The sequence below is a fragment of the Gambusia affinis genome, linkage group LG07 (genome assembly GCF_019740435.1).
Source record: "Gambusia affinis linkage group LG07, SWU_Gaff_1.0, whole genome shotgun sequence".
NCBI lineage: Eukaryota > Metazoa > Chordata > Actinopteri > Cyprinodontiformes > Poeciliidae > Gambusia > Gambusia affinis.
In genome coordinates this window covers 16620476-16632998 of record NC_057874.1, presented here as the reverse complement: position 1 = coordinate 16632998, position 12523 = coordinate 16620476, and the positions used below count along the sequence as shown (strand labels likewise).

The 12523-nt window shown below is 41.7% G+C and overlaps 2 protein-coding genes across 2 annotated transcripts in view; one reads left to right on the top strand and one right to left on the bottom strand.

The window, feature by feature from the left end:
• The window catches only part of tacc1 (transforming, acidic coiled-coil containing protein 1), a 29684-nt gene extending 28141 nt beyond the window's left edge, over positions 1 to 1543 (bottom strand). Inside the window, exon 1 of the mRNA XM_044121917.1 lies at positions 1416 to 1543. The gene's annotated coding sequence lies outside the window, so the exon portion shown is untranslated. The remainder of the gene's footprint in view (positions 1 to 1415) is intronic.
• Positions 1544 to 5817: 4274 nt separating this feature from the next.
• On the top strand, positions 5818 to 11853 carry LOC122834569 (neuronal vesicle trafficking-associated protein 1-like). The gene is made up of 5 exons (XM_044123115.1): positions 5818 to 6103; positions 6464 to 6599; positions 6765 to 6881; positions 10083 to 10193; positions 10520 to 11853. Exons 2-5 carry the CDS (start codon positions 6471 to 6473, stop codon positions 10718 to 10720), a joined length of 558 nt encoding a protein of 185 aa, XP_043979050.1. The 5' UTR covers positions 5818 to 6103; positions 6464 to 6470; the 3' UTR covers positions 10721 to 11853.
• The last annotated feature ends 670 nt before the right edge of the window (positions 11854 to 12523 follow it).

Below are 12523 nucleotides of genomic sequence, written 5' to 3'. Positions count from 1 at the left end.
GGTGAGAAGTCGAGGGATGTACGTAAAGTAAAAAAAAAAAGGAATTGTTTTATTTTCCACTAATGCATGCAGTATTTCTGCAGCCCGGAAATTGCAAAATGTGCCTTCCAGATCAGGAGGAAACAAAGGACCTCGTTGGCCTGTAAAGAGTAAATCACCACAATGAGTTCCTGATCAAGAGGCAGAAAATATCCATTCATCACACTTTGATTTCATTTTACCCGGACCGTGACCATCTGCCGTCATCTGCAGCCCCCCCTGGTAAATGCGAGTCCATTGAGAGGCATGAGAGCAGAAGTGAAAAGTCTGAGAAACAATCCTGTGTTGACTCAATCCACCCCCAGATCCTCCGCCTCCTACTTCCGCCTCGGCTCTCCCTGTCCGGCTACGGCTGCACATCTGATCTCACTTGAAATCACAGCACAGCGTTGCTGCCAGCAACTCAACATTTATTTAGAAACCAGACTGCAGCTCAAACAAGGCTAACCAAATGTGAACGTTTGGGAAGAAGGCATCAGAAAGTGGGCCTTTAAACAAATCGTGCAGAGCTAACTTTTTGGGAAAGAGGAAATGAGCTGCATTCCAAAACACATTCCTGAACAAAAATATATATGTAAAAAAAAAAAGGTGTCTTTCATCTTGATGAATGGATTTGAAGTACATGATTTTGGGGAAAAGGGGTTGGATAGGTTGTGAAATCCAAAGCTCATTATGTAGTGTAAGGGATGTCACATGGCTTGTGTCTGTGAGCTTACTCCTCCCATCAAACGCAGCCCCGCATCCAGGCCCAAATTCCTCTGCTCCGAACAGAATGGAAATTCCACCACAGCTACTGCTTCCTCCCCGGGCTCGTGAGTCATTGAAAGCCGCTGTGGAGAGTCGGCCCCTTTTCCTTCTCCCAGTCTGAGTCTCAGGGTGTGTCTGTCTGTGACCTCATCTCCACAGGAAAATTACAATCCACAAACTTCAGCAGCAACAGGCGAGGAGCCTCTGCAGTTTTGCTTTCCACATAACAACAAGCTGGGAAAGTTTACGGAGAAACATCCCGGCTTGGTTACTACAGCAACTCGGCGGATGATGAGTCCCACGCTCGGGTCATCCAACCTGTCTCCCACCCTGGTTTCTGTCAGAAATGCTTCCAGATCCTTCTGTTTCTTTTTTGTTTGTTTTTTTCTATAGGAATTTTAAAAAGCAAGAGAGTGTTCCAGTTCGTATCCAAAGGACTGCATACTGCTGGCCTGACCAGGGAGCAGGGAATTATAGATTTGTGAAAAGAGCCTTTGTTGTCAAAATACAATACGTCTCGCGTGGCAGCACAGCCTTTAAACCAGGCGCAGCAAAGTCAGCAGATAACTCACTTTACAGAAGCAAAAACACAACACAACACACCACTTCATGCACATGGCCAGACTCACCTCACTTGTCTGAGGTTGTGACAGATCCACTGGGATGAAGATCTACTTGGTGGAAGACAGAGGATCCCCTGTTCAAACGGCCGGTGGTGGTGGTGGTGGTGGAGTCGGCGCTCTCAGTGAGAAAACTCCTGCTCTCTCTCTCTCTCTGTGTGACGGAGCCCTGTCCATGTGGCTGGATGGGAAAAGGGAAATAAACTTTCTGGGCAGGGCGCCAACAACAGAGTGGGTTTTAAAGAAACAGCAGTAGAACAGGCCATATAAGGTCGAATGACACGGCTGGTCTAGAGCATTACATGCACATATACACACACATGTACTCTGAAAAGCCAGAAACTACAGTACGATGTGGTTTGTGAGAATACTTTTCTGATTACTTCAAATCTGTTATTACCTTTACACGATAAAGCTCTCTGATTCATTGTTTTGTTTTTGCTATTCAAATAAAGATATAACTTTTTTTAAATGATAGAAACATACTTTCTGTAACCTGAATTTAGAAAACTTGATAAATTATTTTGTTCTAAAGGTGACTGTGGACACTTTATTTTGAAGGAAGCAGAGCAAAAATGGCTCTTTGGAATATAAAAGTTCCTAACCTTTGACCTAGAACTAAAGCCGGTCTAATATCAGGTTTTCTTATATTTCACTGAAGCAGAAACATCGCTGTAGCCCACAACACACGATCAAACAATGAGCAGGTTCGAAGCCAGATTTAATCAAATGCTGGAGTGAATTGTTGAGGAACTGCTGATGTTATTTCTTCCCTACATTAAGTAGTGGAACAAAAAACAGATTGGATGCAATCAAGCTTTAAAAAGCAATGAAGGCAGTTTTCACTTCTGCAACAAAATGCAGAAATGAAAACATCAAGGTGGTGTCTCCCTCTGGTGGCTTTTATTTTCACTGTTTTCTTTTTTATGCCTTTGATGAGAACGCAACCAGACACCATACCTTGACTACATATACAGTGGACATTTGTTAATATGGCTACCTTTGTCTTAGTCATCAACTTTCCAACGATCATGTAAAAAAGCAAAATATAGCTATGTATAAACTACATATGTAACAAGAAGTTTTTAAAAAAAGCATTTAGGGGTTTTTTTCTTTCAAAATGCACATGCTCAGGCAATCATTTATCACTTTCCCTCCACTTCCCAGTTAGACTTGTCTTACTATGTGTTGGTCTATCAAAATAATAAATAATAAAACACGCCATTGTCTGTGACAAAACATAGAACAATTAAAATGGTGTGAAAACCTTTACAATGTCTTGCATGTTAAAGTCTTGCTGCTGGCACACTAGCAAAGATTTCTGTTCCTTTGAAAGAGAAACAGGCCCACAGCATCACAGATCCTCCACCTTGCTTAACAGTTAGTACAAGGAGATCCAGAGATGCCAGTCTTTGCTTAAGTGCTCTAATGGTTAGCTTCTCAGCTTTTGTTTTACATCCCATCTGCATGCGCAGTGCCAAATAAATTTGTTTCAATTGTGTACATTTTCTACATTTGTTGCTCTTACTGTTGTTAAAACCACAAGGCTAATGCATAGTGCTTTAGTCTTTTCCTTTACTGTTCCCTCCATCCATCCATCTATTTTCTGTTCACCCATGTCCCTAATGGGGTCAGGAGGGTTGCTGGTGTCTATCTCCAGCTACGTTCCGGGCGAGAGTTCACCCTGGACAGGTCGCCAGTCTGTCACAGGGCGACACAGAGACATACAGGACACACAACCATTCACACACACACTCACACCTAGGGAGAATTTAAAGAGACCAATTAACCTGACAGTCATGTTTTTGGACTGTGGGAGGAAGCCGGAGAACCCGGAAAGAACCCACACATGCACAGGGAGAACATGCAAACTCCATGCAGAAAGACCCCGGGCCGGGAATCGAACCTAGGACCTTCTTGCTGCAAGGCAACAGCTCCACCACTGTGCAGCCCCTTTACTCTTCCCTTCTTAACTAATTATTTTCACAGTTTTGCTCTGAACAGGTTTGATTTGATCAGTTATGCCGCTTCCCCCAATCCCATTTTACTGGCCCTGTAACCTGGCAACAAGCAGCTGGCTAATACGCAGCCACAGGCTTGTTTTTTTAATTAAATCTTTTCACATTTCTAGGGAGCTACATAATAAAGAGACACTGTGGACAAAGTAGGCACAGGCAATCTATATACCATATCACTGTATGGTTTCAGGCAACGCTTTGAATATTAAAACTGGATCAATTTTCTCTGATGGATCCAATTCTCTTCTTCCTACCGAGAACCACATAAAGTGATTGATAGCAGGTTCTTTCCATCTTTTCTTCATGGCCTCTATATCCCGATATATGGGCAACTATAAAGCAAACGTTGAGTTCAGTGCCTTTTACTGAGAGAGACACTTACAAAACTGCAATAAGTAATTTAGGGGCCACTTAGGGACAACAAAAACACACTGTGAACATTTATCTATCATCACCTTTTGTGCTGATAAAAGGAACAGCCGCCTGCTCTGACAACAAATGAGATGGAGGTGAAAAACATTTGTGAGCTGAGCAACGCACTGCAGCCCTGTAAGTTCTGAGGAGCTGCAGATCCTCAGAGTTTCATAACACACCGCCATAGAACCTCACACTGTCACATTTACCTGGGTTTCAGAGAAGTAGCTTTTTGTAAATAGTCAGCACTTTTGTACCTGACAGATTATTTGTGTGCCTGGTAAAGATAAATGAATCCTATTGAAGTGGCATAATCTTACACTGTGCAAGAAAGCAAAGTCAAACATTTCATTTGATCAGCTTTATTCAACAAGCAGATGTTTTTTTTTCTTCTGAAAATTAAACAGCTACATAGATTTCAGTGGATGTTTTCCCATGTTGATGGAGAACCAATTGCTGTTTTGTATGTTTTGGCAGTGATGTAAGAGAGAAACGTTTTTAGTCCTGGTTTTACAAAGATGAGCTTTGACACCAAACAAAAGACGAACATACATGAAAAAACTTCCTGCTCACCTTCAAGCAGGGCGGAGAATCCGTTATGCTGTGGGCCCTTAAAAAGATTGAGCAAGGATCCCTTCGTATCCTCTTACGTTAAGTGTTGCAGCAGGCTGCAGAGGTTATGCATGTGGCAAATTAAACATTAAAGTAAGCAAAATTGTTTTTCTGCAGCACTTTTTACAAGTGCAAAGTTCTTCAGAAGCAATAAATAAGTAAATAAAAACAGAGAACATGGACATTTAAAGCTGCACTATGTAACTTTTATGTTTTTTTCATATTTGCTAAAACTGTCGCCATGTCTTGACAGTATAACATGAGACTCTAAAAAAAAAACATCAAGCTCCTCTGCCTTGTCCCTGTGGTCCTACCATCATCTGCAGAATTGCACGGCTCTCTGTCAGAAACAATGAATCCAAGCCAGGATGAAGGCCTCCGCGCTCTCAACCATTCTTGTGCACGCACTGCTAAATGTGCGAATGGTGAAGAAACATGTTACAGTTACAAGAAAACTGACACCGGTGGCCAAGCTGACTAGCCTGAACAACCAAGCAGGCTGTAGTGTGGCACAGCACAGAGCAGCTAGTACATGAGAGTGATTGACAGCACCAAGACCCTCCTTCTGGATCTGATTGCTTGTTTCTAACCTAGTGATTTAAATCTGTAGATTATTAACCACAAGAAGAAAAGGAAGAGGAGCTCGCTTTATTTATATATATATATATATATATATATATATATATATATATATATATATATATATATATATATATATATATATATATATATATATATATATATATATATATATATAATGCTGTCAGAACATGTAACTTTAACAAATATGTAAGAAAAAAATCCCCACATTATTTATAAAAGTTACATACTGCAGCTATGAGAGCAAAATTATGCTCCACACGTTTATATAAAGAAACTGTTAAAGTGAACTGGCTGGCATATAGATAGCATCTAATGGTTGCTATGGAGACATTGTGAACTTCCCAGTAACCTTCCTGCTCACCGTCTGTGGCAACAACAAAAAGGGTCCCCCACCAGTGTAGTGGCTAAAAAATCCCACTATATTTATACTCCAAGGAAACAGAAAATCACAAGTAGCGCATTAAAAATTAATTGAAACTGAATAATCAAAAACAATTCTTAGAGTGACATTGCACTGCAACAGGACATGGATTTACTTCAAGTCCTTTTCACGCATTGTCGGTTTGTCCTGTCCTTGCACAAAACAATACTGACGAAAAAACAAACAAACAAACAAACATCATTTCTGTTGTTCCCATGTTCTCAATCACTAAATCCTTTAAGAAGCACACATGTCCTGTTTTTTGAGCCCCACCGTTGTAAACTCATCCCACATTCATCACTAAACATTGGCTGCTGATGTGCTCCAGCTGCCCCCCCACTGACTGCAGCATGTGTGTGCATGGATGGATGGACGTTACATCACTTGTAGTGCGGCCAGACGCCAGCAGCAGCGGCAGCAGCAGCGGCAGCATCCAGCATCTCGGGAGGAAGGGTGAGAAGGAGGGGGCCACGACGCACAAACGCAGCTGGCCATATTGCTCACCAGCTCCGCGCAAATCGGCTGCGTCACATCTAAGAAAACACGCACACGCAGCAAGGCTGGAACGAGAAAAGCCACGGCATCCAGGAAGGAAGCGCACTGATTCATAACGCGACTCGGCAGAGCTGGTGAGTGCTTGCATGCGGAAAAGAAAAGCATGTTGACGTTTTTTCTTAAAAGAAATAATAAAAATAATTATAATAATAATAAAGAAATATAACAGATTATGATGCAGTCACTTTCCCCTTAAGGTGAGTCCTCTCCTCGTGCGCTTTTGTTAATCTCCCACCTCCTGGCCCACAAAGCGCCTGACATCATGCATATCGTTTCTGTTTCTTTTTTTTCCCCCGTCTCTCTCCATATGTTTCTCCATAAATTATCCAAGGAACCATACACACACACACACACACACACGCACGGGGCGTGACTAACAACGACGCCTTCATTTTAGCGTCACCAATCGCTTATTGACACCTTTTTCTGTGCAGGGCAAAAATGGTGAAACTGGGGAATAATTTCGCCGAGAAAAACAACGGGAAGGCGGCATCTGAGGACGGATTTGACACCATCCCTCTCATCACACCGCTAGATGCCAGCCAGCTGCAGTTCCCCCCAACGGATAAGGTGAGATTTCTGGTTTCATTAGCTGATTTATGGAACAAAATCAAATGTTTAATGCAAAAAAAAAAAAAAAAAATCAATTAAATTATCCTTGCTTCCTCAAGAGATCATTTAAAGCTACTGCTGTGTGTGTGTGTGCGTGCGTGGACGTGTGTGTGTTATGACCAGGTGGTTGTGAAGACAAAGGCGGAATATGACGGTGAGAACAAGAAGGGAAAGCTACGGTCCCCTAAAATCGCAGAGTTCTCAATAAGCATCATCGAAGGTGTCTCCGAGCGGCTCAAAGTAAGACCGATGATTCTTCTCCCTCATTTCCCAAATCCCCCTCACCCTCCTACAGGCTCATGTGTTTGGAGGACAGGCGGCTGTCCCCCTCCTGCAGGCGGCATGGGGCATCTGTCACTTTCATCTGTCCAACTGACGCCCCTACTCCTCTCGATGTGCTCGTGTTGTACAGAGACACAGGGAGCCATAATGCATAATGATTCACTTAACCCCGCCCCGAGGCTCTCATTAATTCAGCTGCTGCCATGGAGATGGCCTCCATTTCTCTCCCACCTCCCCTTCCTCTATCTGCACCGTTCAAACCTAATGCTTCCTGCGTGTTATTTTAGCCACAGCAAGTGCTGAGAAAACAGGTGGAGTTGGGCTAAACCTGCACAGACCCCAGGCAGTTTGAGGGGACTGGGGGGAGGGGGGGGGTCTTCCTGCAGAGTTCCCTCCCTTATCTCCACGTAGAGGATCAACAGGAGGACACCAGCCCTGTGAGGAACGTCGAGCTTCCTTTATGAAGGTTTGAGCCGCAGATATCTGGGAGAGCGAGAGACACATCCTGTCTCAGAGAACGGCAGGCCCTTTCATCACAGACAGGCTCCTGTTGCTTCTCTTTGTGTGTCGTCTGCTCCGCTTCACAACTTTAGGATTTGATCCGACAGATAAAAGCCAGAAAACACTGAGCATCTGCATAGGATGTCTTGTTTGGGAAAAAGAAAAGGAGAAAAAAAAAAAACAACAACCCTGAAACCACCATTTGTTGGCTTCATTTCTTTTGCGAGCATGCAGCAGTATATGTACCATGTCGAGTCAGGCTCTCGGACTGCAACATCTCCCCTCTTCCTTCACTTTCCTACGATGGTGAACTGGAGCTGATGTGGATTAAAAAAAAATATTAATCCATTAAAATACTGCAATCTTTAAACCCACCCCCATTTTCATCATGTTATACCAAAGTTTGAACAACTTAAGATTCAACAGAAAAAAAACAAACAACAATCCGCATGGTGTAAAACCCATAGTGTACCTTGGGTTTTACACCAAGAATAAATATAAGAAATTGCTTAAACAGATATCTGGCATTAAAAACACATTTCTCCCACATCCTCTGCTATCCTGCTCTCGCTACTCTGAATCGCCAGTAGCTGTTGCGTAACTCTCCTGAGAATCGACAGTTCAGCCTCACAGATGGCCACAAGAGCTTCATGCTGGTGGAATTACTACAAGCTTTATTGTGCTGGAGCTCCAGCCGGTTTGTTACCAGCACAGTGAATTTCACATTTTGTCAAGCGTCATGGAACGCACACTGGTGAAAAAGCGAAAGAAAAATCAGACCTGCTTTTAAACTTTTTTCCTTTGGGATTTGAGTTTTGGTCTCGTCCAGTCAGAGAGTACTCTGTTTCCCCTCCTGTGGATCACGCCACACTTTTCAGATTTTCATGTAACAATTAAAGCCATGTATTATTTTCATGCACTTGTTTTTATTCCACTTTCTAGTTCTGTTGTACTTTTTGCTGGTCTGTCACATAAAATCCCATTATTATACATCAGAATATCAGGTATGATTTATGTACATTCATACTTTTGTCTACATTTACATTTTTCCATCAGTGTTCTCTTAAACACTGCTCTCCTATTTAACCTTCCATATAAAGAAATAAGCATACAGGTGGAAGTAGCACTGATTGAAAGCCAAAGAAAATCACAAACATTTAAAAAAATATTGACATTAGTTAATATCTATGGAGAAAATGAATTTATTTATTTAAAAAAATGCTTGACTGATATTGTCCCAATGCAGCTCCTGTACCAGATCTGGTTTAGACGTCAAACAATACAATGTAACGGCTATTAGTAGACGCAGAAAAGAGTATCACAGATTACAAATTCAAGAATTTATAACAAACCTCTATTTAATCTTTGTTCTACATATCAATGGGTGTAGATTTTGAAATATCTAAGTTTCTATGTAAGCTTCAGATGCCACAAAAGCTCTGCAACATTAAATGAACATTTTGGTCAAAACACAACTTCCTGGTTTGTAGAAAATGCTGTTGATAGACCTGGCAAATGTAGATCCCAATTAATCTTAACGTTACCAATGTCTTTCTTCTGACTGGAAGTAACATTAAGGCTTCGGAGTGGCCGAGACGAAGTCCTGATTAAAAATCTGTGGACGGAGCTAAAGATTAGGGTTGTGGGAAAGAGGTCTTTCAACTCTAAGGACTTGGAGATTCTAAAAATAAAATAAATAAATCATTTAAATATGAGAAAAAAACAAAACAAAATAATGCAAAAAGCTAGTACACATTTCTCCTCAAGGTAAAGTTTTCCCCCTTGAATTTCCAAAATAGAAAAGTTGCATTTAAAAAAAAAAAAAAGCCAGAAATCTGAGTTCGGAAAAGAATGAAAGTTAAAAACAAGAAACGTGGAGGATCTCTTCTATTCACCTAGTTTATTCCCCAGCCTTGTGTGTCACATTGTTTGCACAAAACAGCTCAAAACCAGGTCAGTTTCACCCAGTCTGGTTTCTGAACAGAAAATTATGTTCATACCAATTCTCACTAAAATGGCTTTCTCCGCACAACAAATGTGTTGATGACAATGCGTTTAAACAAACAGAAAAAAAAAAAAAATCTATGATCGGTTAAGCATGCAACAATTTGCTGTAATAACCCAAATAAGTCATTTATGACATTTCTGAAGAAATGTCATAAATGTCCTGACATGACATTTGGCTTTTGGATCATTTCTAAAAGTTGGAATTCATGCAGTTCTGTATAATGATTCAGGAAGATTGATTTGCTTAATGAAACAAATGAAATCAATCAGTCAAGCCACACATTGAAACTTTCTCTTTTTAAAAATGAGCAAAGTGTCTGTGAGTCAGCAGCACTGACTGTCATTTCCTCTGGAAAGACGAAACTGGAGAAATTTGTAAAAACAGGAACTAAAAGAAGTTTTAAATGTAAAACAGGAACTAAGCAAAATTATAAAAAGTGTATTTATAAAGTTTTTGTAACCTTTTTACACTATAACCTGCATTCACACAGCCTCCTTGATCTGCACGGGTGATGAATGCTTCATTACTTGGAGCATTCACACCAGACAATATGTTTATTCCACTCTTGGCCTAATGTTGTACACATCCTGCTCTTTGCTGGTTACAGTTACCAGTATCTGCTCTCACCGAGGCGTTCCTATTGCCTTCAGGTGACCCTGCTGGTGATCTGCGCCCTGGCCTTCCTGGTGTGTGTGGGGTTCCTGGTCGTCTACAAGCTCTACCAGTATGATCAGCCGTGTCCCGACAGCTTCGTTTACGTGGTAAAAAGTTCAAAACCTTCTTTCTGTATAAATGCTTAACATCTGAATTTGAAGAGAACTTTTTTGTTGTTTAAATTGTTGCTTAAATTATAATTCTTATAATAATTATAATATAATTGCTCCTATGGCGAACCTTTTGGTGGAGATTGAGTTTTGCTTTGCAGCTTGGCAGAGAGGCTTTTTTGTTTCACTAACCTTCGTCTTTCCTCTCATGTATCTTTAAATAGTCACAGTGAGTCATAACTTAATCTTTGCATATTCTGTTGCATTTGATGCTTGTTTGCCTATCGTAACTCGACGTGTCGTGTTACTTCCTCCTGGAGCAGCAAGGCCACTGCATGCCGACCGGGCTCTATGGCAACTACCCCCCTCAGGGCCCCGGGGGCCGCGGGCGCCTCTTCACCCTGATCAACCGCTACAACATGGCCAAGCAGACGATCACTCGGTCGGTTTCTCCGTGGGTGACCATCATGTCTGAGGAGAAGGTGACCCAGCAGGAGATGGAGACCGCCCAGAAGCTGGCCTAAAACGTCGCTGGGATAAGGTGGCCTTGCGCCTTTGCTGTAGAAAATAAGATAAAATAAAATAACACGGCTGTGCCATTCAAGCAAACCTCGAATCCTGTGGATGAAAAACAAAACAAACAAACAAAAAAACATACTATCTTGCCTGAGGTGCTATGCTGCCTTGTTGATGTAGTTTGGTCAGCTGATGTGTACAGTAGCTGGAAATACTTGGGAGGTTTAGAGAGCACGTTGTCAGCACGGCGAGGCTCAGTTTGGTGGATTCACGATTTGTTCGAATAGCATACGTCGCTTATTTATTTACACGACAAAATGGAGTGGTTGGCATCGAAGAAACGCGCGCACCGTCTTTGTACATACACACCCATATAAAGAAGCTCACTGTAGTACTGAGATCGTGAGCCATTCTGTGTCTGCGTCGCCTGTCTGAGCGGACATGCACGCACGACTCGACTCCAGCGGCCACCGGTTTGCTTCGAATGTCGTTTTTGAGCACCGACGACAGCTTTTCACACCTCCGTTCCGTTCTTCTCACAAACTTGGTGCCGTTTACCTCCCTCTTGCTGCCCTCCCCCTCCCCCATCGATTTTATCTGTGCAGAAACATTTTAATGTCATGATATTGTGAAACGTTAAGCCTCGACCTAACAGAAATGTACCAGCAAAAGAAATATTTTAAACCGTGTTGTTTTGAGTCCTCTTATATGGACCTCTTAATGATTGTTCCCACTTTACATGGACAGCAGACGCTTTTCTTTGCTGGCTTACTGTGTACTTTAACTACTTGCTTTTCATAGCACAACTTTAATGCTGTTGTACTGAATGCTTTTTTTTGTTGTTTTTTTCCAAGTGAAGACACTGTATTGTGCGGCGCTTTGCTTTGATTAAATGTCACCACAGACGGCGATTCGCAGCCGTCAGAAACTAGTTTAGGCCTGATGTAGTGGAACAATCTGAACTTAGTGGCTTGTCCTGTTGCTTTTCCTTTCTCCTTTCTGTATTTGCCATTTAACGCGAACTGTCCTGATACATGTACCTTTTTTTTTGTTTTCCAAGCAATGTGATGACTACAATTAAAGTGCATTTGCCACATGAAAATGTTAAATGAACAAATGAAATAAAGTGCTTTCATTTCAAGCTGATGCCTGGATGTTTAAAGATTAAAACAATTTAAATTACTCTGGTGAAACACAGGAGTTCACAGAAAACATTTTAAGCTTAACTGATGTGTTTCAACTTGTCTCTTTACTGTTGATTCACAGAGGGATGAAATTAAATATACACCAGTGGTCTTTACTGGTGTTTGCAAGTTGGAGAAAAATTAACACTTTTTGGAGCTATTGTAGTAAGATAGTAAGATAGTCTGCCAATGGCCTTGTCCTTTAAAGATATTGTATAAATTTCCAGTAGGGTTTAGGTCAGGATCATTTTAGATGCCTAATGTCGCCCTGCTTTATGGCAGGCTTGATGTTCAGGAAATTTGTCCTGGTGGGACATCTGCTTGTGTCCAAGTCTCATCCGGTCAGGTGTCGATTCGAGGTGAAGTTGAAGAGTTTTGGAGCTAGTCCCCCTTCCTCACCCAGCCACCACCGTGCAGTAATGCTAGTAGAGCTTGAGTAGGAGAGAGTGTTGCAAAGTCAATGACTTCGTGCAGCTGGCTGGGCATTGTGGATTTGACAGGTACGCGTTTTACTAATTTGCAATAAGAAAATTGTTATTTCGATTTGTATTACAGCCACCAGCACTGACAGTGAAACAGATGCCCAGCATGATGCACTGGTGACCCAGCATTTTCCAGTTGAATGCA